Raw genomic sequence first — 22,680 nt, forward strand, 5'->3', positions numbered from 1 at the left:
TGAGCCAGAACAGGAGCTGAGGTCAAGCGCTCGACGATCCTCTTCTTGACGCTCGGTCCATCTCCATCCAGCATTCTTCTTCAAAAGTAAGTGTAAGGGGTGGGCAAGGGCTGCAAAGTCGGGTATGAAACGTCGATAATATGAAGCGAGACCTAAAAACCCGCGTAAGGACTTCAGATTAGTTACCGGCATTGTCGTTAGGGCTCGAACTTTTTCACTCTCTGGGCGAATACCTTCCGCATCAACTACGTGTCCTAAATGAGACACCATGGTTGAGCCAAAAACACATTTATCGACGTTCAGAGTCAAATTTGCTTGTTCTAGGGCTGTTAGAACCAGCTCTAGACTTGCCAAGTGCTCCTCAAACGTCTTCCCAAAAACAAGAACGTCGTCCAGATAGACAAGACACATATGCCATTTCAGGCAAGCCAAAACCTTGTCCATTAAACGCTGGAATGTCGCTGGGGCACAGTTCAAACCGAACGGTAAACGAGAAAATTGATAAAGGCCGTCCGGGGTGACGAAGGCGGTTTTCTCTCGATCTTCTACCGCTACTGGCACCTGCCAATATCCGCTGGCCAAATCAAGACATGAAAAAAACTGGGCGCCTGCTAATCGATCGAAAACGTCGTCGATCCGAGGCAATGGATATATGTCACGTTTTGTCACTGCATTCAAGCGACGGAAATCGACACAAAACCGATATTCTCCCGATTTCGCCTTCCTCACCAACACCACGGGCGAACTCCACGGACTATAAGACTCTTCAATAATCCCGTCCTCCAACATTTCTTCGACCTTGTCGGCAATAACTTGGCGTTCAAAAGCAGACACCCGGTATGGCACAGATTTGATGGGGCGAGCATCCCCCGTGTCGATGTGGTGCACGACGTCTGTCGTGTGTCCGATGGCTCTTTTTGACGCCGGAAAACACTTTTGTCGACGCTCAAGCAACTCAACTATTTTCGCGCGCTCCAAAGGACTGAGTTTCTCCCCCATTCTGATTTGTGGAGCTAACTTAGAGAAATGATCTTCTGAGATCAAGGTTGCGCCAACTTCATAAAATCTTGCAATTTGATCTAGGAGAACGTATGCACTCCAGCAAATGCGTACGGCGGTGCAGTGGGCGTATTGTGTCGAGTGATATCCAGATGGTCGGCATTGGTTTCTAATTTGACGTACTGAAGCCGTCTGGAACAAGAGTGCTAAGAGCCAAGCCATGGGGAAGAAAATTCATTCTCTCTGTTCACATGACCAGTGTAACAGCCAAAATAACAAGGGCTTTGTTGTTGTTGCTTAGACGTTTTGATGTTCGAATTTTGATAAGGATGTAGATCCTGCCAATACGGAAGTTCAGCCAATGTTGTAGCACGACAAGTTGATGCCCTAGTTACGTCGTGCGGTTCGGGTTAGTTTCACCGAGATGAGGAAAAGGTAACGAGCAACTTTTATCATTCTCTTTTTTAAACCCTTTTTGGAGCCTCCTTCTATTTTGTTCCTCCAGCTAATATAAAAGCTGTACAAAAAACGAAAGCAAATCTCAGAGGAGCAGGCAAAATGCATGGACATAATTTAAGTTGCTTCTGTAAAATCAACAAAACAAAACAAAAAATATTATAAAATTGAATTTAATTTTAAAAAACAACAACAACAAACAAACAAAAAATGAAAAAAAAACAAATTTTCGTTTTTTTTTCAGTTTTAAGAAAAATAAACACTCAGGAAACTAATATTATCATCTCTCTCTCTCTCTCTTTTTGTGCTTAAGTAGAAAGCATGTATGGCGAGCACTGCGAAAGTAACATAAAACATTTTGCGTAATCAAATTAAGTTGGGCGTCCATAGCCTAGTGGTTATGGCGTCTGTTGATCATCAATGACCCTAGATGAGGCTTAGAGGGATTGAAGCAATGTGCATGGAAACATGGAACATGGAACCTGAACTTGGGGCGCGAGTCTACGGTCGATGATCAACTTTTGCCAAATTAACAACTTTTGAGATTAAAAATTAATAAAACAAAACAAAAGGCAGTGCATAAAATTAAGCAACGTAACGTAACGTAATAATGTCATTAATAATTAAACTAATAACACGTTCTGGTAGAAGATAGCAAATGATATCTTTCCAGGTGATCTGCTATGTCAACGTTCGAATCTTGACAGATGCCAAAAAATATTTTCAGCTTAAAGTTTCGTTTTAAGTCCATTTTTAGGTTTTTTATGTACTTGGGATTGTGTAGATATGCGTTTTAGAATTTTCCTTGGTTGCATACTGAATTTAATCGAGGGTTGCAACTTGAAAGTAACATGCTATTCTCCTTCTCCATTTCAAATTTTTTACCTTAAGCTGCAGTGACTTGCGTATGTGAGATGCGTGATGTTGACAACTTGTTATTATGGTGTGCCATTGTACGAACGTTTAGTAGATATTGAATTACTGATAGTCCGAGTTCCGGCTTACTATCAGAAGGTACTAGCGCGACACACAGAAAAGGGCGCCCTTTTTGTTTACTCCTTTTTTCGGCTTCGCGCTACTAGTACCTTCTCGTAGTAAGGGTCTCGGGTAATTGAGGCCGAGCCCGACTGAGTACTGTTTGGATATTCAAATTTTTCTTAGGTAGGCCTATCTGTTAAATTCATTTCTGCCATTGGAGCAGCTACAGGTATGAAAACTATTGATCCGGCAGCCGAATTTGGTGCTTTTTATTTTTAATTAGAAAAATTCCTTATAAAAATCAGTCCCAATAAATTCCTCCAATAATCCAGCATCATTCTTCTGTTGTTTTTAACTATTGCCTTCTTTAACTCCTTTGTTTGTCTTCGAATGAGGTAATAATTCAGCAAACACAAGAATGATGCTGGATATGTTTTATTTACAGTGACAACATAACATCGGTGGCATTCCCTTCGGACACCGAGTGATCCCAAGGCATCAGGTACATCCAGGATATCTGCAAGTACAATTTAAAAATTTATTCTGTTAACCCCTAACGATCAATCCAGGACTTGGTTTTCTTGTCTAGTCGTCTAAGGCGGTCTAAGGGTCTAAACGTTACAATCAGGTTGCAAAAAATATTGCAGAGATAAATTACTTGCTTTAAAAACAATATTTAGTAGCAAAGCTGGGTGCATAAAACATGCATTTTAATCTAGACAAATGAGAATACGAATTCATTACTTGGGAAACTGCTACGAATTGTGATTATTCCCCTCGCGCTATCGGGAGTGCGTGGAACATCATTCAGAGAACTACGCTAGTGCCTGATGACATCCATAGGTGATTTTCTAGAACCCTCTCAGCTATTACTTTCCAATAGATTAAAGGTAGTAATTGCAACCTTTGGCAGGGCTTGTACCATTTGCCTCGGAAGGTGTATAAATGCCTGGTAGTATTCCAATGTTTGCTATCACTTACCGAGTTGAGCTCAGCAACAGCAGAACAGCAAGAAATCAATCTTTTCTTTAGAATGAAACAGCAGACGTAATTTAACTTTCTTATTTGATGTGAATTGGAAATATACTGTAATTTTCAGTAATTGCATGTTGTTCTCTCTTACAGGTTCGCTGTAATTGTCTTGGTAGTATTGTGTTCAGTTCAACCTTAGCTTAAAGAAACTGGTGATGATAGTTTTGCTAATCTAATGAAAACATCGGAAGAAGAAAACTCGCCTGTGTCCCGCCTTAACATTGTTGAAGACGCAACGGGTAGACAGTCTTTGCCAATGCTTCCTCAACCATGCTCAACCAAGAATTACCATAGGGTCTACTGTACGTCTAGGTGTAAAGGTGTTCCGTAGGCCTATAATAGGCCTATCGTGAAACAAACTCGATTCACCATGACACGCTTGTTTTTTACACAAGTTTTATAAAGAGAAACATGTTAAATGCGAAGGGTTAACGAGAACATTTTTGTATGAAACATATCATTTGACATTAATGTTATACTTCAAGAACGACTGTGATGAACGAATAAATATGGGAGATGAAATGTTCAGCGCTTTAAAAAAACTTGGCCTCTAATAGTATTTTGGAGCTGCTTCAGTGTAGTAGCTTGGGGCAGAGTAGTACTTTGGAGCCTCAGTGTAATAGCTGGGAGCCGCATAAGTGGTGGTGTAGTATTCGGGCGCCTTTGTAGTGTAGTATTTTGGAGCCTCTGTATAGTAGCTAGGAGTGGCATATGATGTGGTGTAGTATTCAGGTGCCTTGGTGGTGTAGTACTGTGGCTCTTCACTTTGGTAGTAGGTCGGAGCCGGATAGTACTTGGGAGCCTCAGTGTAGTAAACAGGGACAGCGTAAGTAGTGGTGTAGTATTCAGCTTTCTTGGTATAGTACTCCGGGGCTTTAGTTGTGTAGTATTCAACAGCCTTTGTGGTGTAATATTGGGGTGCCTCAGTGTAGTAAGATGGTGCAGCATATCTCCACACTCTCCTTCCTACCGTTACTGATCGATGAGTCCACTCGACTGATTCCAATTGAGATTTGTCCTCATTTTATAAGAATTTTTGTCAGCCTGATGTGCACGCCATCAATAGCCCATGGCATTGAAAATTACAAGTGCTGTGTGATGCTTACCCCTCCTTTATTGCTATTTTCGCCTACCTTATGACATCCTCTTCCCCATTTCCTTCTCTTTTTGGCCGTTGGCAATTGCGATTTAAGGCCACGTATTTTCTTGTCTTAAATTTTCATTCAAAACGTTATGATGGTAAAAATAAAAGAAGGACGTGTCCTTTAATGCCATTGCAATGTCAAACTCTAACTGGAATCGTAGGATTGACAATAATTGTCATAAATAAACAATAAGGATCCTACATAAGATTGTCGTTGCTTTTTCAACGGGTAACTGATTGAATGATAGAATGACAAGGGACATTGCTTAATGCTTATACGGGTAAATACAAATCTAAATATTGAACTCTAATAGTAAATTGAACTCGGCGATTAATATTTGCGCTCTCGTTTCGTATAACTCTTAGCCAATGCATAAACCCATTAGTGTCGACATCGGCCGCAAGGTGATATGGAGGATTCTTGCATGTCATTAACGGTGTTGATGCGTGATGCCACACCCTAAATCGTGAGTGCTAGATAATAATTCGAAATTTTAAACATTTAATTAAGTTATTTGTTTTATAGTCAAGTCAAATGATATTCAACACTGTTTCCCCGATAATGTTCATTTAAGACATTACGTCATAGTTTCTCAGAATTTAAATGGGAGTTAATTTATGTCGGAAATTGCCCGATTGTGTTATCAACGTAGTTTGGTGCCTAAATTCACGGTATATAAGAGTTGAGTGCATTTCTATGTGTAGCGGCACTTGAAATGACTGGGTATGGCACCCTCCCAATGTTGGGATTGCTAGTAACCAAGAGTCTGTAAGCAAATACAACTCGAAACGTCAAGCGTTGGTATGGGATTGGCCCACCATTCCAATGCAAGGCTGAATAGAGAGGTAAGAGCTATCAGCTGATGTCATGATAGATCGGATCAATAGCTGTAGAGGAGAGTGGGGGTAATTGAGACACAGGGTAATTGAAACAAAAATTGTTTCTCTCGCCGTATAAGAGGAATTTTCTTGAAAAAATTTGGGTTAATAGAATGAGAGGGTTTACAAGTTTAGAAAAATTTACGAGTTTTTGTATTCAAAACTTTTTAAGATATCTCGAAAAAACTGTTTTTTGTTCTCCGTCTGTTAAATTTGCGTTTTCAATTTTTTTGTTTTAACCCCTAAAACGCTACGCTTTAGTAATAAAATTAGTTTCAGATGATTTGCAATTCATTTTTCTACAATTTAATGTCATTTAATTTTTCCCTGCATTCTTAAATAATTTTAAATAATTAAATGTAACGATGACCCTATTGCAGGGCAATTGAAACACTTTGTTTATATTCCCTGTCTGCGAGTGGTTGCATTTTTTTTGCAAGTATTTGACGTAATTCATTTAAACAAATGTAAATCATCATGTTAACACAACTATAATACTTGTATTCGCTGTTTGGGATTTATTTAAAAAAGCATGTATCTTAATGGGTTTTTTTTAAATTTAATTATTTAAATATTTTATCTAAATTACGATCTACTTTAAGCATATTTTAAAAATCTGTATATCGCATTGTACCTGATGGTAAAATTTGATTACAGTATTAGTTGTGGCTGCTGAGATATCGTGATTTTCATTTTATGTGGGTATGAAGAAGCTTCCTTATGGGAAAACCCACGTTGCAATTGCGTCGACACACCGTTTCAATTGCCCTGCTGCCATGGGAATTGAAACACTCGAAGCGACCTCAGTTTTTTACAATTTACTTCTATTAAAATTAATCTTTTCTCATAAAAAAAAATATCGTTTAGTAGCTGAGATAATAGACTACAATTCTATATAATTTTTATATTAAACTTTTTAGTTTTTTTTTCAAGAAATACAAAAAACCAAAAAGTGTATCAATTACCCCCACTCTCCCCTACTATTACGATTCGGTCCATCGTGACAGGTCTGGAGGATACTAGCATGTCATTCAAGAGCTTAGTGCAACCATTTTTTTCTTTTCTTTTTTTTCACAATCAAGTGAAATTGCGCAAACAATGAACTCTAGCTGCTAGTACCCAATTTTGAGCATTGACTTTCTACTTGACATTTTCAATGGAAAACTAGGAAAACCCACGATAGCGATTGCAAATGCAGCATGAGAGGATCTTCGCTACACCACACAGTGCAATAGAGGCGGGGTAAGAAACTGGAAATTCGAAAATGTTCAACTTCAAGATGCCTTTGGGCTAAAGCGATGAATCAGGGTGGCGGTAGATATTATAAAAATGAACGTGTGAAGTGGAAGTAAACCAGTTACGTTGGTGCCTTCAAACTGACTCCATCGTCGGCAACATATTGCATCGGCGAAATATTGCATATTCGGCTGTCAATCATGCGTAAGACAAAGTCGTTCATTCATTTTTGCATTTTCCAGCAGCCCTACAAACTATAATGTTTCCCCACTAGTTCATTGTATGGATCGATTACTGAACTGTTTAATTTTTGAATTTGTAGGGGACTACGATGTCATGCTGCGGTTCGCTTTTGCCCTTTCGATGGCTACATCGGCGGGTACCGATGGGTTTGTCCTCATCTGGACACTAGACTACACAACCCCTACGCCCTACTACACCACCTCGTATGCTGCTCCCTCTTACAGCACCAAGGCTCTCGAATATTATACCACATATGCAGCTCCCAGCTACTACACCGAGTCTCCCAACTACTTAGTCTACTACACGACCAGAACGCCCAAATACTACACGACCATATACTCCGCTCCAACATACTACACTCAAGCCATTAAATACTATGCTGCTCAAAGGTATTGTACACCATTTCTTCGGCAGAGCAAATACTACCTCATTATAACAGTGTACGCTCTCTACCTGACCTCAGGTTAAACCATCAAATCTATGACCGCCGAGTGCTGACGTGTACTTCTTTATTTTAACATTTTTACCTTAAGCTCCACCGAATTCCTTATGGAACTGCTTGATTTTGAAAACTTGCTACTACGTTATGTTATTGTACTAGCGTTTTCGGGGATATTAGAATACTGATTTACTGAATTTTAGAATTTAGAAATATGTTATATTAATTCCTGTCATTGGAGCAGCCATAGGTATTTAAACTATTGATCCAGCAGCCGAAACTGGCGCTTTTCTATTTTTATTTATAAAACTTACGACCAGCTGTTGCCGTTAAAGGGTACGGACGCTGACTGGTAGTTGTTATACAAGTTTTCACAAATATGTTGTTTGTGTAAAAAAATCTTTGTGAAAAACTGGCTTGCAATGAAGTTGAGTTATGGTTCCAAAGCTGCATTATGGGGATAGAAAGTCTCACTATAGAATTAGACAATCCTGTTGGAATTTATTTTCCTGGAGAGGAAGTGTCTGGAGTAGTTCACATCTCAAATGTCAGCAGTAAAATACTGAAAGGTTTTTATTGATGTCTTTTAAAATTTCACTCATTGTTACACTTTTAACTTTGGTAGGAATATACCTGGAATGTCAAGACTATGCAAAATTTTGTTTCAATGAATTGAGTAGTGAGACTTACTATTCAGCTGAAGAAACTTATCTAGACCTGAAAATTCCTGTAATTACCAATGAAGGTATCATTTTATATATTTAGTGACAAGCAATGTTCAATATTTTTATTATCTTATATACATTAATTGTTTTACTTGCAGGCAGAGAAACATTTGAACTTGTCAGTGGAGTTCACCAATTTCCATTTGCGTTTGCACTTCCAAAAAAAATTCCCTCTTCATTTCAAACTGAGATGTTGGAAAAATTTGGCTATGGCCATGTCAAATACTCAATCAAAGTAGTTTTGAAGAGATCTTCACGTCAAGCAAATGGAGAAACCTGCTACATTCCATTCACTGTTAGTTTACTTTTCAAAAATTATTTTGGAATGTCTCAAAAATACCATAAAAAATAATATTTTTCTTTAGGGAGTTTTGAAGCCGTCATGGAAACCAAATTACGAATATGTGCTCGCTTTTACAGTCAAAACCATTGTTGACTTAAATACAATCCCAAAAGCAGCAGTAAAATTATTTCTACATGATATGTGTTACGAAATCACCTGACTCGATCAAAGGGAACGAACGTTTTCGTTAAATTAAATCGACAATCGGCCGTGTTCGACTTTAACTAGGTTTGTATTTCAGAGCAAACACGAAAAACGCCCGAACTCGAGCTACGCCTGGACCGAACTGCCCGTCCCTCACGCAGGAGGTCGGGGCGACGTTGTCAGACCGCGACGAAAAGTACAACAGCGCCACATTTACAACATTCGGCCCTTCCTGACAGAAAGATCTAGGATCTTAATTAAGGACGGCCTGACACATACAATTCGAAATAGTCAGACGGACAGATAAGACGGACAACAAAATGAATAAACAAAATTTTGAAATGAAGCATGTTATCGACCATTAGATTAAGACGGACGACCAGAAGTAAACGGCACGACAGTTGAAATTAACCTAAAAAGTCTGGAGAAGATGGACGGTTTACTGTATGCGTCAGAACAGCCACTTGACTCGTCAATGCCTCCATGGCCTGGAATAACGAGTCAGTAGATCGGGTCTTTTCGGGCGTCTTTTCGTAGATTTTCTCGGTCTCTTTTGAAGCACTTGAGCCGACCGGCGAATCACTAATGCTCTCTAGACGGCGAATCTCGATAAGAAAAGCGTTGACCGAAATGGGGGGGTTTCCCATCATAACCGACTGTATCCCGGGGTGAAGAAGTCCTCGAATAAGGAAAGGAATCAGTTCCGCATCCGTGAGAGGAACAGCCCGACGATGACATAACTTAACTTTGTCCAGCACATAGGTGGATCCCGACTCGTCAGGCAGCTGCTTTCGTCCTTCCACTATGGCTTGCCATTGACTCTCGGTCAGTTGTAATTCGAAGGCTCCACGTATCCCGTTAATCCAGTCGTTCCATTGAATCAAATTCACTCCTATTTCTTCCTGCCACGTGAGCGCTTTGCCGAACAGTGAACTAATGGCGGCTCTCCTTTTGTCTCCGTCAACCCAGTTTTCTGCGAGAGCCTTTCTATTTACCATTTGCAGCCAATCTTGAATACTTTCACCCGTAGATCCAGAGTATTTTACATCTACATCTAAAACTGCTCGAACCACTACGGTCGGCACCGGCGGAACGACGGGTGGGCCAGGAGCGGGAACAGCTAGGAGCCGATTAGTCAGGGCCGTCAGTAAATTCTGATGTTGCTGCATCTGTTGTTGTTGTAGTTGTTGTTTGGCTGCCAGTGCGGATAATGCAGCGTTTAGTGCGTTCGGATCCATTGCGGCAGGTAAAATTTCTACCTCCTCTTTAGCGTCTTGAAAATGTTCCACACCCCTGTTGGTACAACGTTCTGGGAAGCACAAGCAGTTTTCGTCGCACTGCTGCCCTTCTCTGACACACACACACCTCGCACACCGTCCTACCTCACAACGACATTGACGCATCTAACAAATCTCGACGATTGATCTAATTTCCTTCCGGACAACCAGTAGGGATGTCAGCTGTAGCGACGCAGAACGTCAGCCACTGCAACACCAGCCACCGTTATATAACAACAAAATGCCCTTCCGCACAACTAAAATGTTGCGTTTGCCAAAATCGGATAGCGTGAACGAACGTCTTTTTACCAGAATAAATCAACACAATCGGACCGTTTTCTACTTTTAAACCACGTTTGTATTGGGAACAAATCTCCAACGCTCGTCACACGAGCTTCGCCTGAGCCGAACAAATCTTCAACGCTCGTCACACGAGCTTCGCCTGAACCGAACAAATCTCCAACGCTCGTCACACGAGCTTCGCCTGAACCAAACAAATCTCCAACGCTCGTCACACGAGCTTTGCCTGAACCGAACAAATCTCCAACGCTCGTCACACGAGCTTCGCCTGAGCCTGACTGCCCTTCCGCACAACTAACGGGAATGTCAGCGGTAGCGACGCATGAACGTCAGCCACTGCAACACTAGCCGTTGTTAGTTTACAAAAATGCCCTTCTTCACAACCAGCAGGGATGTCAGCGGTAGCGACGCATAAACGTCAGCCACTGCAACACCAGCCGCTGTTGTTTCACACACAAAGAAAAGTGCAACGAGAAATGTCTATTCACCGATCCGCCATGTTAGTTTGGCGCCAAGGATGGGAAGAATCCGCCACGAAATCAAGCAAATCGGGATGAAACTCGCTCCCAAGCACCCAAATGCCACGTTCAGCGACAAGATTTTCCTCTGGAAAATGTCGATGGATGTTGAAATCCGCCTCTGCAAGTTGGATGTTTCTGATAAAGTCGGATGATCAGTTTTCGCAAGGGGTCACCACGCCGTCGCCGCCACGGGAAGCGAGCACTCGATCACTTCTTTCACTAAAATGGCGTCCTCTCGCGAGTTCTCTACCGGTACCAGTAGCCAGTTTTCAGAACTATCTGGGGACCGAAATCTCGCCGCTGCCACCAAATGTTACGAAATCACCTGACTCGATCAAAGGGAACGAACGTTTTCGTTAAATTAAATCGACAATCGGCCGTGTTCGACTTTAACTAGGTTTGTATTTCAGAGCAAACACGAAAAACGCCCGAACTCGAGCTACGCCTGGACCGAACTGCCCGTCCCTCACGCAGGAGGTCGGGGCGACGTTGTCAGACCGCGACGAAAAGTACAACAGCGCCACATTTACAACATATTTTTCAAAATCACCATCTTTTAAATTTTATTGATAGCTACAAACACAATCAATAAAAACCAAGTCCGTTTTTCGTTGGTTTTGCTGCCGATCTGGACTTATTACGGTAACACTGTATCTAGACCGTACAGGCTATGTCGCAGGTGAAACCATTTTCTTGCATGCAGATGTAGACAACCAAAGCATGACAACATTGCTTGGTGCAACGGTTTTTCTCATTGAGGTAGTTTTTGTTTATTTAAAAACCTTTGGTGTCCTGACCCACATAACACAAGGCAGTCCGTCGGATGTCCGACAGATGTCGGGGTCGGATGTTGAGTACATCTTTTTGATATCCTCCGGACAGCCCGTTATCCGATTTGGATGTCCTACGGATGTATTTTTTTTTGGTTTTGACCGCCCTAAACAGCGCCGTCAGACATTCTAAGGATATCCGAACGGGCTTTCATTTGGCTATAAATATGACATGTATTGGATATCTATTCATGAAAAAACATTAGGTTATACCAGGATTCGAACTCGGGTCTCCCGCATCACAGTCGAATCTTATTCCACTGTGCCAATCTACAGATATATTATGTATCATTTTCGAACAATACAATCGAATTGTTGTAAAACACTTGAGCTTTTTCGATAACAAATCACATACAGGATTTTTAAAAAGTCAAGATGATGTCGAACTTAGGTTAAACCAGAGGTGTATAAATTGAAATTAAACAATTTATGCTAAATATTTTTGAATTTTAAACTTCAGCATGATTTATTAAGTTTAAAGTAGTTTTTTATTATTTGAAATTATAATCCTATCATAAGTATACTTGCTTTTAATATTATTAGATGCCGAATAATATTTATTTTCTGTGAGTTAATTTTCAATGGCTTGGTTCCCATAAGCTAAACGGAAAGCTTGTGCAAACAAACTCACGACTTTCATATATTTTATTCATTTTTGTAATAAATTTTAAAATAAACCATCCGGCAAATAGATCATTACTACTTTATTTTTTAAATTTTTCATTTTAAATGCTGGACTTCAAATAAAAATACGTTCAAGGGAAAAATTTGAACACGGTTAAGTTTTCCCCCTCTCAAGAAATTTTGACAATTAATAATGAAACTTAGTGATCGGCCCCAAATTAGTTCTAATCGAGTTAACCGCCCCGCACCGATAAAGTGCATTCGGGGTTGAAACGAGGTGCCATTTTTTCAACCGGGGCGGTGCGGGAAAAAATTTGAGGTTAACCCGTTGCCCCGAAGCAATAAAAAAATGCCGTTCTTTCGGTTTCAGAGTAAAAATCGGGGCAAGCGGGTAGAACGAGCTATTATCGGGGTTGTTATCGGATAGATCGGGTCAATCGATAATGTTTTTTGCATTGATGAATCGATTGATTGCAATCCAATTGATTGCAAACCCCAATTGAATTCGGGGAGAAGAATTTTCCACCCTGAGCCACGCCTCCTTGGCCCGAAATGAGAAACCCGATTTGCAAAAAAGCGCCCCGATTGGCTCGAGGCCGATCCTTAAATGAAACAATTGAAAATCTTTTTGGCTGTTGGAAGGAGGTCCGTACAATATAATTTTCGCACATCCATTGCACTTCCAAGGTGACTAGCCGACGGACATCCCTGGAACTACCCATTGAGTACATAGATATCTAACGGATGTTCGGCCATGATTCGGACATCCGACGGCTGAAATGTGCTATATGGGGAAGAGCGTTGATTTTCATACCCACAACAAATCCAAAACCTACGAACGCGTTTTGTGTGAACAGACAACAGAAACGGCGCGGAAGAGTGTTCCAAGAAGCACCTCAAGTGTTCCCAATCGTCGTCCCTACAATGACACCATCCTATTTGCATTTTTGCGATGTTATTGACGTCTCCTACAAAATTGAGGTAAAATGGGTCTGAGAACGTTGTAATCTCGTGTTGAGTATTCATGGACGGGGGCGACGGGCAAGTGGTCACCTTTGGGCTAGAATCCAGCATCATCAGCGGTCCAGGTTAAAGTGAATTTCTGACCTTCAGGGGAAACCCAGTAAGAGGATCCCTTGTTGGTGTTTCCCATAACGTCCTCGTAGGTAGCCTTGCCGTAAGAATCGTAGGCGACTCCTTGCATCTTCTTTTGGGCCTGGGACTCTTCACGAGTGGTGTAGTCAGACTGGGCGTAGCTGTGAATTGAAAGAATTAAATTTATTAATAAGTGTACTTTTAATCCCCATCTTAATAAGATAAGAAATGAAATTGACTTACCTCCATTGGCTGCTGCCATCGAGGTTGCGTTCATCAGATTGGCTGGTGACGGTGATGTCGGCATATTTGTTATCCTTGTAGGCTGGTGCGGAGTAGGCTGGTGCGGGGTAGGCTGGTGCGGGGTAGGCTGGTGCGGGTTAGCTAGGAGTAGGGTACTTTGGTGCTGGGTAGCTGGGGGCTTTGTATTCCGGCTTGTAGCTAGTATTAGTAAAGCTATAGCGAAGTATCGTACAGGTTTACACATAAAAACTTAATGGAACTGATTAGATTTTTCCTAAATATGAGAGAACTAATCGAATACAATCTTTACAAGTGAAGGCGGTCATCATTTTTAGACACCACCTTTCTTTATCGCTCCATGTGATTGTTTTTTCCTTCACCCTATCGCCACTGGTGCTTGTTTCTTTTTACATTTGGTGACCCAACCGATGGGTCATCATCCCCTACACCACCCAGCTACAGGTGGTGTAGCTGGGTGCAGCATAATATTTAGGAGCCTCGGTGTAGTAGCTTGGTGTAGCGTAAGTCGTTGTGTAGTACTCCGTTGCCTTTGTTGTGTAGTATTTGGGTGACTCGGTGTAGTAACTTGGAGGAGCGTATGTCGTAGTGTAATAAACTGGGGCCTCTGCGTAGTAACTTGGAGCCGAGTAGTACTTTGGGGCTTCAGTGTAGTACGTCGGAGCAGCATACGTAGTTGTGTAGTATTCCGGCGCTTTGGTCGTGTAGTAATTGGTAGGCTCGGTGTAGTAGCTCGGGGCAGCATTTGTTGTCGTGTAATACTCGGCCTTCTTCGTTGTGATCCTACATAAGATTGTCGTTGCTTTTCAACGAGAAACTGATTGAATGACAAGGGACATTACTTAATGCTTATACGGGTAAATACAAATCTTAATATTGAAATCTAATTGTAAATTGAACTCGGCGATTAATATTTGCGCTCTCACCTCGTATAACTCTTAGCCTATGCATTCATTTATTAGTGCTAACATCGGCCGCAAGGCGATATGGAGGATTATTGCATGCCATTAACGGTATTGATGCGTGATGCCACACCCTAATTCGTGAGTGCTTGAAAGTAATACGCAATTTTAAACATTTAATTAAGTTATTTGTTTTATAGTCAAGTCAAATGATATTCATCATTGTTTTCCCAATAATGTTCATTTAAGACATTGTGTAATATTTTCTCAGAATTTAAATGGGAGTTAGTTTTATGTCGGAAATTGCCCGATTGTGTTATCAACGTAGTTTGGTGCCTAAATTCACGGTATATAAGAGTTGAGTGCATTTCTATGTGTAGCGGCACTTGAAATGACTGGGTGACGGGCTCTCCCACTGTTATAGGCCTAACGACGGGACTGCTATAGTAACCAAGAGTCTGTAAGCAATTACAACTCGAAAGGTGAAGCGTTGGAATGGGATTGGCCCCCCATTGCAATGCAAGACTGAATAGAGAGGTAAGAGCCCTCAGCTGATGTCACGATGTGGATCATATAGTACAGCAATATGATCTCCGTCCGGGCAGGTCTGGAGGTTACTAAAATAGCAAGTCAATCAAGTGCTTAGCGCAACCCTTTTTTTTTTTTTTTTTTTTTTCAATAACTAAAATCCAAACTGGCTAACCAAAACTTCTAATATCTAGTCCGAATATTTGAGCATTTCCTTTTAAGGGAATTTCAGGTTGAAATTAGGAAATTAACATTGGTGGTGGAAATGCAAACTAAAAAATTGTACGCTACGCAATTAAACACTGTAAAGATAAATGGATTTCAACCTTGCCCAATTCTATGTTAATTAGCTAATGCTATGAATTAAAGCAATGTTCTATGCTACGCAACTAAATAGCTATATAAATTATACCAGACTGATGAATACCAATTGGTCGTGTAGTACTTGGGAGGCTCGGTGTAGTAGCTCGGGGCAGCATATGTTGTCGTGTAATACTCGGCCTTCTTCGTTGTGTAGTACGCGGGAGCCTTAGTGGTGTAGTAGGACGCCGGAGTGGTGTAGTACCCGGATGAAGACGATCCCATCGGTCCACCCACGGCCTCTCCAGCCATCAGAGAAACAACAACCAACAGCAGCATTGTGACGTAGTTAGCTGCAAATTGAAGAAGAATGCGGTTTAAGGTATGATCTGAACAAATAGCCTTATAAAACATAATGCATCAGTTCTTTACAATATCCAAGAGTCAATAAATGAGCCTGGTTTTCCCATAACTACAAGATGTAAATCCTGAGTACATAAAACTAAACAATACGATCATCACTTTGAAAATCTTGCTAGAAATTCCGGTTCAAAACATGTTTGATAAAAATGACAGGCTTCAACGAGAAAAATAGAATTCATTCAAAACAACAGTGAGATTAACGTAAGATATTTACCCATGATAATAAGTGAAATTTGACTTGATAACGAACAGCTGGATAACACGACTCTCTTTACTACCATTGCTGATCGATGAGTCCACTCGACTAATTCAAATTGAATTTTGTCCTCATTTTATAAGAATTTTTGTCAGCCTGATGTGCACGCCATCAATAGCCCATGACATTGAAAATTACAAGTGCTGTATGATGCTTACCCCTCCTTTATTGATATTTTCGCCTACCTTATGACATCCTCTTCCCCATTTCCTTCTCTTTTTGGCCGTTTGTAATTGCGATTTAAGGCCACGTATTTTATTGTCTTCAATTTTCATTCAAAACGTTATGATGATAAAAATAAAAGAAGGACGTGTCCTTTAATGCCATTGCAATGTCAAACTCTAACTGGAATCGTAGGATTGACAATAATTGTCATAAATAAACAATAAAGATCCTACAAAGGTTGTCGTTGCGTTTTCAACGGGAAACTGATTGAATGACAAGGGACATTGCTTAATGCTTGTACGGGTAAATACAAATCTAAATATTGAAATCTAATCGTAAATTGAACGCGGCGATTAATATTTGCGCTCTCACCTCGTATAACACCTCGTATAACTCTTAGCCTATGCATTCACTTATTAGTGCTAACATCGGCCGCAAGGCGATATGGAGGATTCTTGCATGTCGTTAACGGTCTTTATGCGTGATGCCACACCCTAATTCGTGAGTGCTTGAAAGTAATACGAAATTTTGAACATTTAATTAAGTTATTTGTTTTATAGTCAAGTCAAATGATATTCATCATTGTTTTCCCAATAATGTTCATTTAAGACATTGTGTAATATTTTCTCAGAATTTAAATGGGAGTTAGTTTTATGTCGGAAATTGCCCGATTGTGTTATCAACGTAGTTTGGTGCCTAAATTCACGGTATATAAGAGTTGAGTGCATTTCTATGTGTAGCGGCACTTAAAATGACTGGGCGACGGGCTCTCCCACTGTTATAGGCCTAATAACGACGGGACTGCTATAGTAACCAAGAGTCTGTAAGCAATTACAACTCGAAAGGTGAAGCGTTGGAATGGGATTGGCCCCCATTGCAATGCAAGACTGAATAGAGAGGTAAGAGCCCTCAGCTGATGTCACGATGTGGATCATATAGTACAGCAATATGATCTCCGTCCGGGCAGGTCTGGAGGTTACTAAAATAGCAAGTCAATCAAGTGCTTAGCGCAACCCTTTTTTTTTTTTTTTTTTCAACAACTATTTAAGCATTTCCCTAAAACAGAAATTACAGGATGAAACTAGGAAATTAGCTTTAATGGTGGAAATGCATACTGAAAAGAATTTCGCTACACTATGCTATTCAATGAAATAGGGTAAACAGCAGAAGTAAGATTTAAAGATGCCCAATAAATTCTCTATGCCAATGGGCTAACGTAATGAATGAAGTCAATATTCTGTACTGCGTATCAGAAGATATAATATCATAAACAGATTCACAAATATTTGATATAACTCTAAAATTTTAAACTGTAAATTAATGTTCAGAATTACAAAGCTGTTCAAAGCAAAATTGAAATTGCCTTCACCCACCTTATTTGATAAAGAATAGAAAAAATAATGGGTTAGGTAACAATATACATTTGTATTCAACATTTCATTGAGAAACCACAATGTTATGGAACGACTGGTGAATGCATAAATATATATCAAGGAAATACTTAATTTGGAACGAGGACTACCAATGATAAAACAAAATCTAATTGACACTTCATCGAACTAGATAGACAACACAATTTTAACGATTAATAGTACTTTGGTGGCTCAGTGTAGTAGGATGGGGTTGCATATGTTGTGTAGTAGGCTGGAGCCTCGGTGTAGTAACTGGGAGCAGCGTAAGTGGTGGTGTAGTACTCTGGCGCTTTTGTGGTGTAGTATTTGGGGGCTTCAGTTTGGTAGTAACTTGGAGCTGAGTAGTACTTGGGTGCCTCGGTGTAGTAGATGGGAGCAGAATACTTTATGGTGTAGTACTCAGGGGCCTTCGTGGTGTAGTATTGTGGAGCCTCAGTCTGGTAATACTTTGGGGGCTCAGTGTAGTAGGCTGGAGCTGCGTAAGGTGTGGTGTATTACTCAGTTTTCTTGGGGTAATACTCCGGGGCTGCAGTAGTGTAGTATTCAGTGGCTTTAGTGGTGTAGGATTGGGGAGCTTCGGGAATAACACGAATCACCTTGTGCCTTTAGAAAACTTCTTTTTAGTGTCCCAAATGGAAATGATACATGTAGCACAAAAAAACTAGACTAAAATGGGATTCCTCTTTTGAGGAAACAATAAGGCAAAATTGATTGCGAAAGAATCGATTTTTGTTTTCGTGTCTTTGGCCGCCAACGTTCTACACGTTACTTTAGTAACTAACTAACTACTGGAAATTCAAGCATTGCTAATTTCTTGTTTGATTTCCACTACACGACCAAAATAATTGTTGAATATTACCCGGTGTAATTAAGTTTAGCCGCCGTTGCTAGGGCTAACAAGCCGAAGACAAGGAGGATGCAATTCTTCATTTCTTGGCCGTCTAGTCGGATCGTTAACAAGCATACGTAGATGGGAACTGTATATACGATACAACCAGACTGTTATGTGTTGTAATCAGCGGCTGCACGTTTGTTATCACCATCTGCAATCTCATCATTTTATAACGGCAAGTTTGTTTTTAACCGCGACTGTCAATAATGACAAGCTGGCTTTTCACAGCAGAATGTCTTTAAACTGAGTGGTGAAGATTAGGCGTTACAAAGTCCACGGCAAATCAATGTCCACCTTGGAGTCTTGGACAGCACCAACGTCCTCGATAAACACATATTCTATTTATCCACTCTTCCTCCTCTGTGTATTAAATTAGACTCCCCACCCTCTCATTCATATCGTGACCAAGGGTACGAATCACGTGAAAGCCCAAAGTTCTTGTAACCTGTTGCCTTATATGTTTGTGTCACATTGGTTTCATAGTCTAAACGATAACAATAACAAAACTCGCTACATTCGATTTCAGAGTATATTATTTCCCGATTAAATCTTTTATTGCATAAGCCTCAATTTCCAATGTCGCATTCGTTCAACTCAACACCGTCCAACAGTTTTGCTCCTTTTGTCAATTAAATAGCATTCATGAACGCCTTGATTCCGTTCCAGGTTTCAGTGGCCGTCGATACAATTTGTGATGCCGGCAGTTGAAATCCGTACCGTCCTTTATCGCGGAGCTCAATCGTGTACGAATGGACAACGCCTTCGTTTTCATAATAATGATCCGTAGTAGTGCCCGATGCGATGTCTGTTAAATAGGCAACGAAAATTGTTACAAATTGAACACGAGTAAAGTGGAAAAGGGAATTAGTTTCAGTGCTGCAGATGTCTGACTTACAAAGGACGGTGCCTGTGCTACCGTATTCGTAAGGGGTTCCATAAGTAGCAACGAGTGCATCAACGCCTGCTTTCATGGCATTCATCTGGAAGAAGGAATATTTAAAAATAGATTGAAATCCTTTTCAATAAATAGGTTGGATGTGTTCTGTTACACCATTTCAGGGTACTCGACCGGCAGAGCACTTGAATAAGAGTACGATGATAGCCAGAGTTGGGAGTAGGAATGCATAGAAATGGCTGCCTTGACCCTTCCACGATCAGCAGCAATTAGAGCCTTTAAAATTGAAATTTGAATAATGAACTTGTTGCTCGATCAACGGGAAGAAGAAACTGGGTATACGTACGTCCAAAGTCTGAGACTCCGGCTCGGACAAGGCTGAAACTCCATGATGGGCTATAACGACGGACAGTGTAGGAGTACACAATTAATAGTGAAATATTATAGGATAAATTCAATGACGTAGAGCTTACTCTCTGAGCAAGGTAGGTTGGAGGATCCTTCCCCACCAAAACCAGACGGGAAGTTGCGATTGAGATCAACACCGACGCAGGCAGAGCCACTGTTAATCGCACGATTTTTTCGCCACAATCTGTCCTGTTTGTTGGCATCAGGTTAGGAAATGTTTAGCAACAGGTCAACGGTCTCTTAATTTTAAATCATTTAACCCCAAAAAGTTACTACGATAAAGCTTTCCTTACATTGCTCCAGCTGTTGGCGTAGCCGTCCGGATTAGCAACAGGCACAAACTTCCAGTCGTATTGATCAACGAGCGCAGTGATCTCGGCGTCAGTTCCAGCATATCCACTGGTGATCTACGTATACGCAAAACAATAATCCATTGATAAATACAAACGTACTGCATGTGACAATAGCTATTATATAGGCCTACCGTATCGATGATCCAGACGCAAGTAGCCGCAGTGATCCATTCCCTGGCGTGAATGATGCAATCAAACCAAGCAATCGGTTTGTTAGCAGAACGATCGCTACTGATGGTCGCCTGAACGATTTGACGGCCTTCGACACTGGTACCTGCTACCAATGTAGATACCAATGGGTTGGTGCTAGCCAAATCGGCCAAGTAAGCCATGATCTATTTAGAATCACAATTGATGCTTAACACCAAATGAATATGCATAGGAGACTTTAGAAAATACAATTCACCTCCTCGTAGGTGTGATAGTTTTCCACGTCGATGGCCTTGTTGTTACTGGCAAGTGCTCGGCGAAGAGCGATGCTCTGCTGTTCTTCTTTTCCCAATACGCCCAGGTTAGCAATATGAATTTTGTGGTTCATGCCATGTTCAAGCAAAGCTCGTGCAACACGATTGTATCTATAATTCAATGAATTTTGTTTTGCATTAAGACGCTTCAAATATTGAGAAATCTAACGCTACATACGATTCGGGACTGACGTGAATGTCGGTGAATCGATTAGCGGCGACTGAGCGTGTCCAGAAATCGATAGAGCTGCTTGATTCCAAAGCGCTTAAAAATTTCACCTGCTCCTCTGTCTGCGGGACTACTCGAATTACCATATGCCTTATTTAGAAAATATATATCGATTCGTTTCAGATCTCAATTGATTAAGGACAGGAATGGGCAAGTAAAGGTGAAGCCTATTAAATAGACATATACATACCCCGAGTAGTCGACTTTGGTGGCGATGGCAAGCGAAAACAAGGCACAGAAGATCTGAACATGAATCTTCATTTTCTCGGCGTGATGCAGCACGAATTCCAAACGACAATAACGATGGAACAAACGGACGCTGTCTGATCGTGGGAGCTGGACCCCATGCTAAATTTGAATTTGAAGGTTTATTGAGTGATTGTTCGACAACACTAGGTGATATCGTAGTTGACGGCACACTGGAAGACGTAGAGGGTGCGGTGACAGTTGGTAGCTGTGGTGGAGAATGTCGATTTTCGATAGAAGATAAGCTGACTGCTGTAAACATTGAACCCGGAGGTAATTTTACTTTCAAAGCAATCTTCCATCGCTTCAAGATTGTGAAGACCAGATGCGATACAAGCATAAGATTTCGATCTGTGGTAGACAAGTTTTCCGCTGTTGACCAGTTGCTGTAAAAACCATCTTCGAATAAAGAAAATGTTGGGATGACTTGATTTTCTGAATTTCGAAGATTCAAAATGATTCTAATCCTTTTCTGTAATTCGTAATATTCGGCGATATTTGCCACTTCTGCCAATGATTCGTCGCACTGGAAATTGACAGTTTCCCTAACAGCTGCAACAGTCATATCTTTATTCTCTTGAGCAAAAGCAAGTTTTTCATCCAAAGACATTATTCCCGCTAGATGAAGATCATTTTTCATTAGCTGGTCTTTAAGGCCAACTTCAACTTGTTTCAACAATTCCATTAAGGAGTTCAGATGGGCTTGCACTTGTTTATGCTTTTTAATAGCCAATGATTTTTTTAAAGGGATGTCTTTGATCAGTTTTTGAAGATCTTCATCTTCTTTCATAGTGCTACCTCTTATGGATACAAGAGAATGTTTTGGGTTGCTGAAATAGCAAGACAATTTGGCAACTGACTCGCAGGACAGGCACCAGCATTCCAACCTGTTAAAACATTTAGAGTTATTAGTTAGGATCCATCAAGTGCAAGAATAAAGCAATAGAGGCTTACAATCTTTGCAACTGTTTAGCTCTCTCAGCTTTGTTGGACATTTTGGCAATATGAAGGGCATACATGTTGGACGGAAGGTTATCCACACCATTGTTGCATGTAAATGTGTTCCGACATAGAGGACATGTTATTATAACAGTGGATGAAGACAGTGACTATAAAAACACAGAACAAAAACAAGAAAGTGTTGAAAGGTACAATATTTAGTGAAAATTAGGTAAAATTTTTACCCTAAGGCACTCCAGGCAAAATGTATGGAAACAAGGGAGAAACTTGGCGATTCGCTTATCACTATTATACTCTGAAAAACAGACTGAGCACGTACTCAGATCTTCAATCTCATCCATTTGGGCAACGGAACACGCAACGGTATCGTCACTGAAACCCATTAAATGAGATGAAAGGCTTACAGCCATCTTATAGCGTGCCTTAACCCCTGATCGCCAACCTTTCAGACAACAAGACCACGTGTGAAACTCACGACTGAAATAAACTTATCATGTCGTTCAAAGCCATGACAAGTTGACAACGTTTAATATTTTATTATTTCATTCGCATCTGTAAAAATTTATTAACGTATAAAATATTTCACAATGTTGGCAAATAATTACAAACTGCTCAAATAAGATCTTTGAAAAATGTAATTAATCAAGAAGTTTTGAAACCTAGCGTTGGTTTTATGGGAGAGTGCATTAGTCAGTCTCAGTATACATTCTGCTCGGCAGTC

General features: G+C 40.6%; 5 protein-coding genes and 2 long non-coding RNA genes across 10 annotated transcripts; 2 read left to right on the top strand and 5 right to left on the bottom strand.

Annotated features, from left to right (window-relative positions):
* Window positions 1-1,063: 1,063 nt before the first annotated feature.
* Window positions 1,064-3,535, top strand: LOC123475419. The gene is made up of 3 exons (XR_006650454.1): window positions 1,064-1,434; window positions 2,617-3,276; window positions 3,347-3,535. It is a non-coding gene; the product is annotated as an uncharacterized LOC123475419 (long non-coding RNA).
* A 358-nt stretch (window positions 3,536-3,893) lies between these two features.
* LOC123475345 (extensin-2-like) lies at window positions 3,894-4,872 on the bottom strand. Its single transcript, XM_045177941.1, has 3 exons — window positions 4,812-4,872; window positions 4,599-4,675; window positions 3,894-4,483 (listed from the first exon to the last, which is right to left on the bottom strand). The coding sequence occupies exons 1-3, from the start codon at window positions 4,870-4,872 to the stop codon at window positions 4,016-4,018; spliced, it is 606 nt and encodes a 201-aa protein (XP_045033876.1). The 3' UTR covers window positions 3,894-4,015.
* Window positions 4,873-7,597: 2,725 nt separating this feature from the next.
* Window positions 7,598-8,634, top strand: LOC123475408 (arrestin domain-containing protein 17-like). Its single transcript, XM_045178039.1, has 4 exons — window positions 7,598-7,975; window positions 8,032-8,151; window positions 8,230-8,426; window positions 8,497-8,634. Exons 1-4 carry the CDS (start codon window positions 7,861-7,863, stop codon window positions 8,632-8,634), a joined length of 570 nt encoding a protein of 189 aa, XP_045033974.1. The 5' UTR covers window positions 7,598-7,860.
* On the bottom strand, window positions 8,179-11,268 carry LOC123475399. Of its 2 annotated transcripts, XR_006650433.1 has the most exons (3): window positions 11,042-11,268; window positions 8,472-8,630; window positions 8,179-8,410 (listed from the first exon to the last, which is right to left on the bottom strand). XR_006650433.1 is itself a non-coding variant. In XM_045178030.1 (2 exons), the coding sequence occupies exon 1, from the start codon at window positions 10,019-10,021 to the stop codon at window positions 9,026-9,028; it is 996 nt and encodes a 331-aa protein (XP_045033965.1). In that variant the 5' UTR covers window positions 10,022-10,734; the 3' UTR covers window positions 8,179-8,410; window positions 8,472-9,025. The 2 variants fall into 2 exon arrangements, 1 of the variants encoding a protein (XP_045033965.1); XM_045178030.1 differs by lacking the exon at window positions 11,042-11,268 and having other exon boundaries at window positions 8,472-10,734.
* Window positions 11,269-13,108: 1,840 nt separating this feature from the next.
* On the bottom strand, window positions 13,109-13,569 carry LOC123475418. Of its 2 annotated transcripts, XR_006650453.1 has the most exons (3): window positions 13,509-13,569; window positions 13,224-13,426; window positions 13,109-13,138 (listed from the first exon to the last, which is right to left on the bottom strand). It is a non-coding gene; the product is annotated as an uncharacterized LOC123475418 (long non-coding RNA). The 2 variants fall into 2 exon arrangements; XR_006650452.1 differs by having other exon boundaries at window positions 13,109-13,426.
* An 86-nt stretch (window positions 13,570-13,655) lies between these two features.
* On the bottom strand, window positions 13,656-15,610 carry LOC123475406 (extensin-2-like). Its single transcript, XM_045178036.1, has 2 exons — window positions 15,369-15,610; window positions 13,656-14,309 (listed from the first exon to the last, which is right to left on the bottom strand). The coding sequence occupies exons 1-2, from the start codon at window positions 15,593-15,595 to the stop codon at window positions 13,952-13,954; spliced, it is 585 nt and encodes a 194-aa protein (XP_045033971.1). The 5' UTR covers window positions 15,596-15,610; the 3' UTR covers window positions 13,656-13,951.
* Window positions 15,611-18,919: 3,309 nt separating this feature from the next.
* On the bottom strand, window positions 18,920-22,384 carry LOC123475391 (carboxypeptidase A1-like). 2 transcript variants are annotated; one of them, XM_045178024.1, is made up of 10 exons: window positions 20,944-21,103; window positions 20,703-20,843; window positions 20,467-20,635; window positions 20,192-20,395; window positions 20,001-20,114; window positions 19,773-19,896; window positions 19,646-19,695; window positions 19,456-19,575; window positions 19,300-19,384; window positions 18,920-19,209 (listed from the first exon to the last, which is right to left on the bottom strand). In XM_045178024.1, exons 1-10 carry the CDS (start codon window positions 21,012-21,014, stop codon window positions 19,034-19,036), a joined length of 1,254 nt encoding a protein of 417 aa, XP_045033959.1. In that variant the 5' UTR covers window positions 21,015-21,103; the 3' UTR covers window positions 18,920-19,033. The 2 variants fall into 2 exon arrangements, with proteins under 2 accessions (XP_045033959.1, XP_045033958.1); XM_045178023.1 differs by lacking the exons at window positions 18,920-19,209; window positions 19,300-19,384; window positions 19,456-19,575; ... (2 more) ...; window positions 20,001-20,114; window positions 20,192-20,395 and adding exons at window positions 21,954-22,108; window positions 22,184-22,384 and having other exon boundaries at window positions 20,554-20,635; window positions 20,944-21,886.
* Between the last annotated feature and the right edge of the window lie 296 nt (window positions 22,385-22,680).

Source organism: Daphnia magna, linkage group LG8, assembly GCF_020631705.1.
Source record: "Daphnia magna isolate NIES linkage group LG8, ASM2063170v1.1, whole genome shotgun sequence".
In the NCBI taxonomy this organism is placed as follows: domain Eukaryota; kingdom Metazoa; phylum Arthropoda; class Branchiopoda; order Diplostraca; family Daphniidae; genus Daphnia; species Daphnia magna.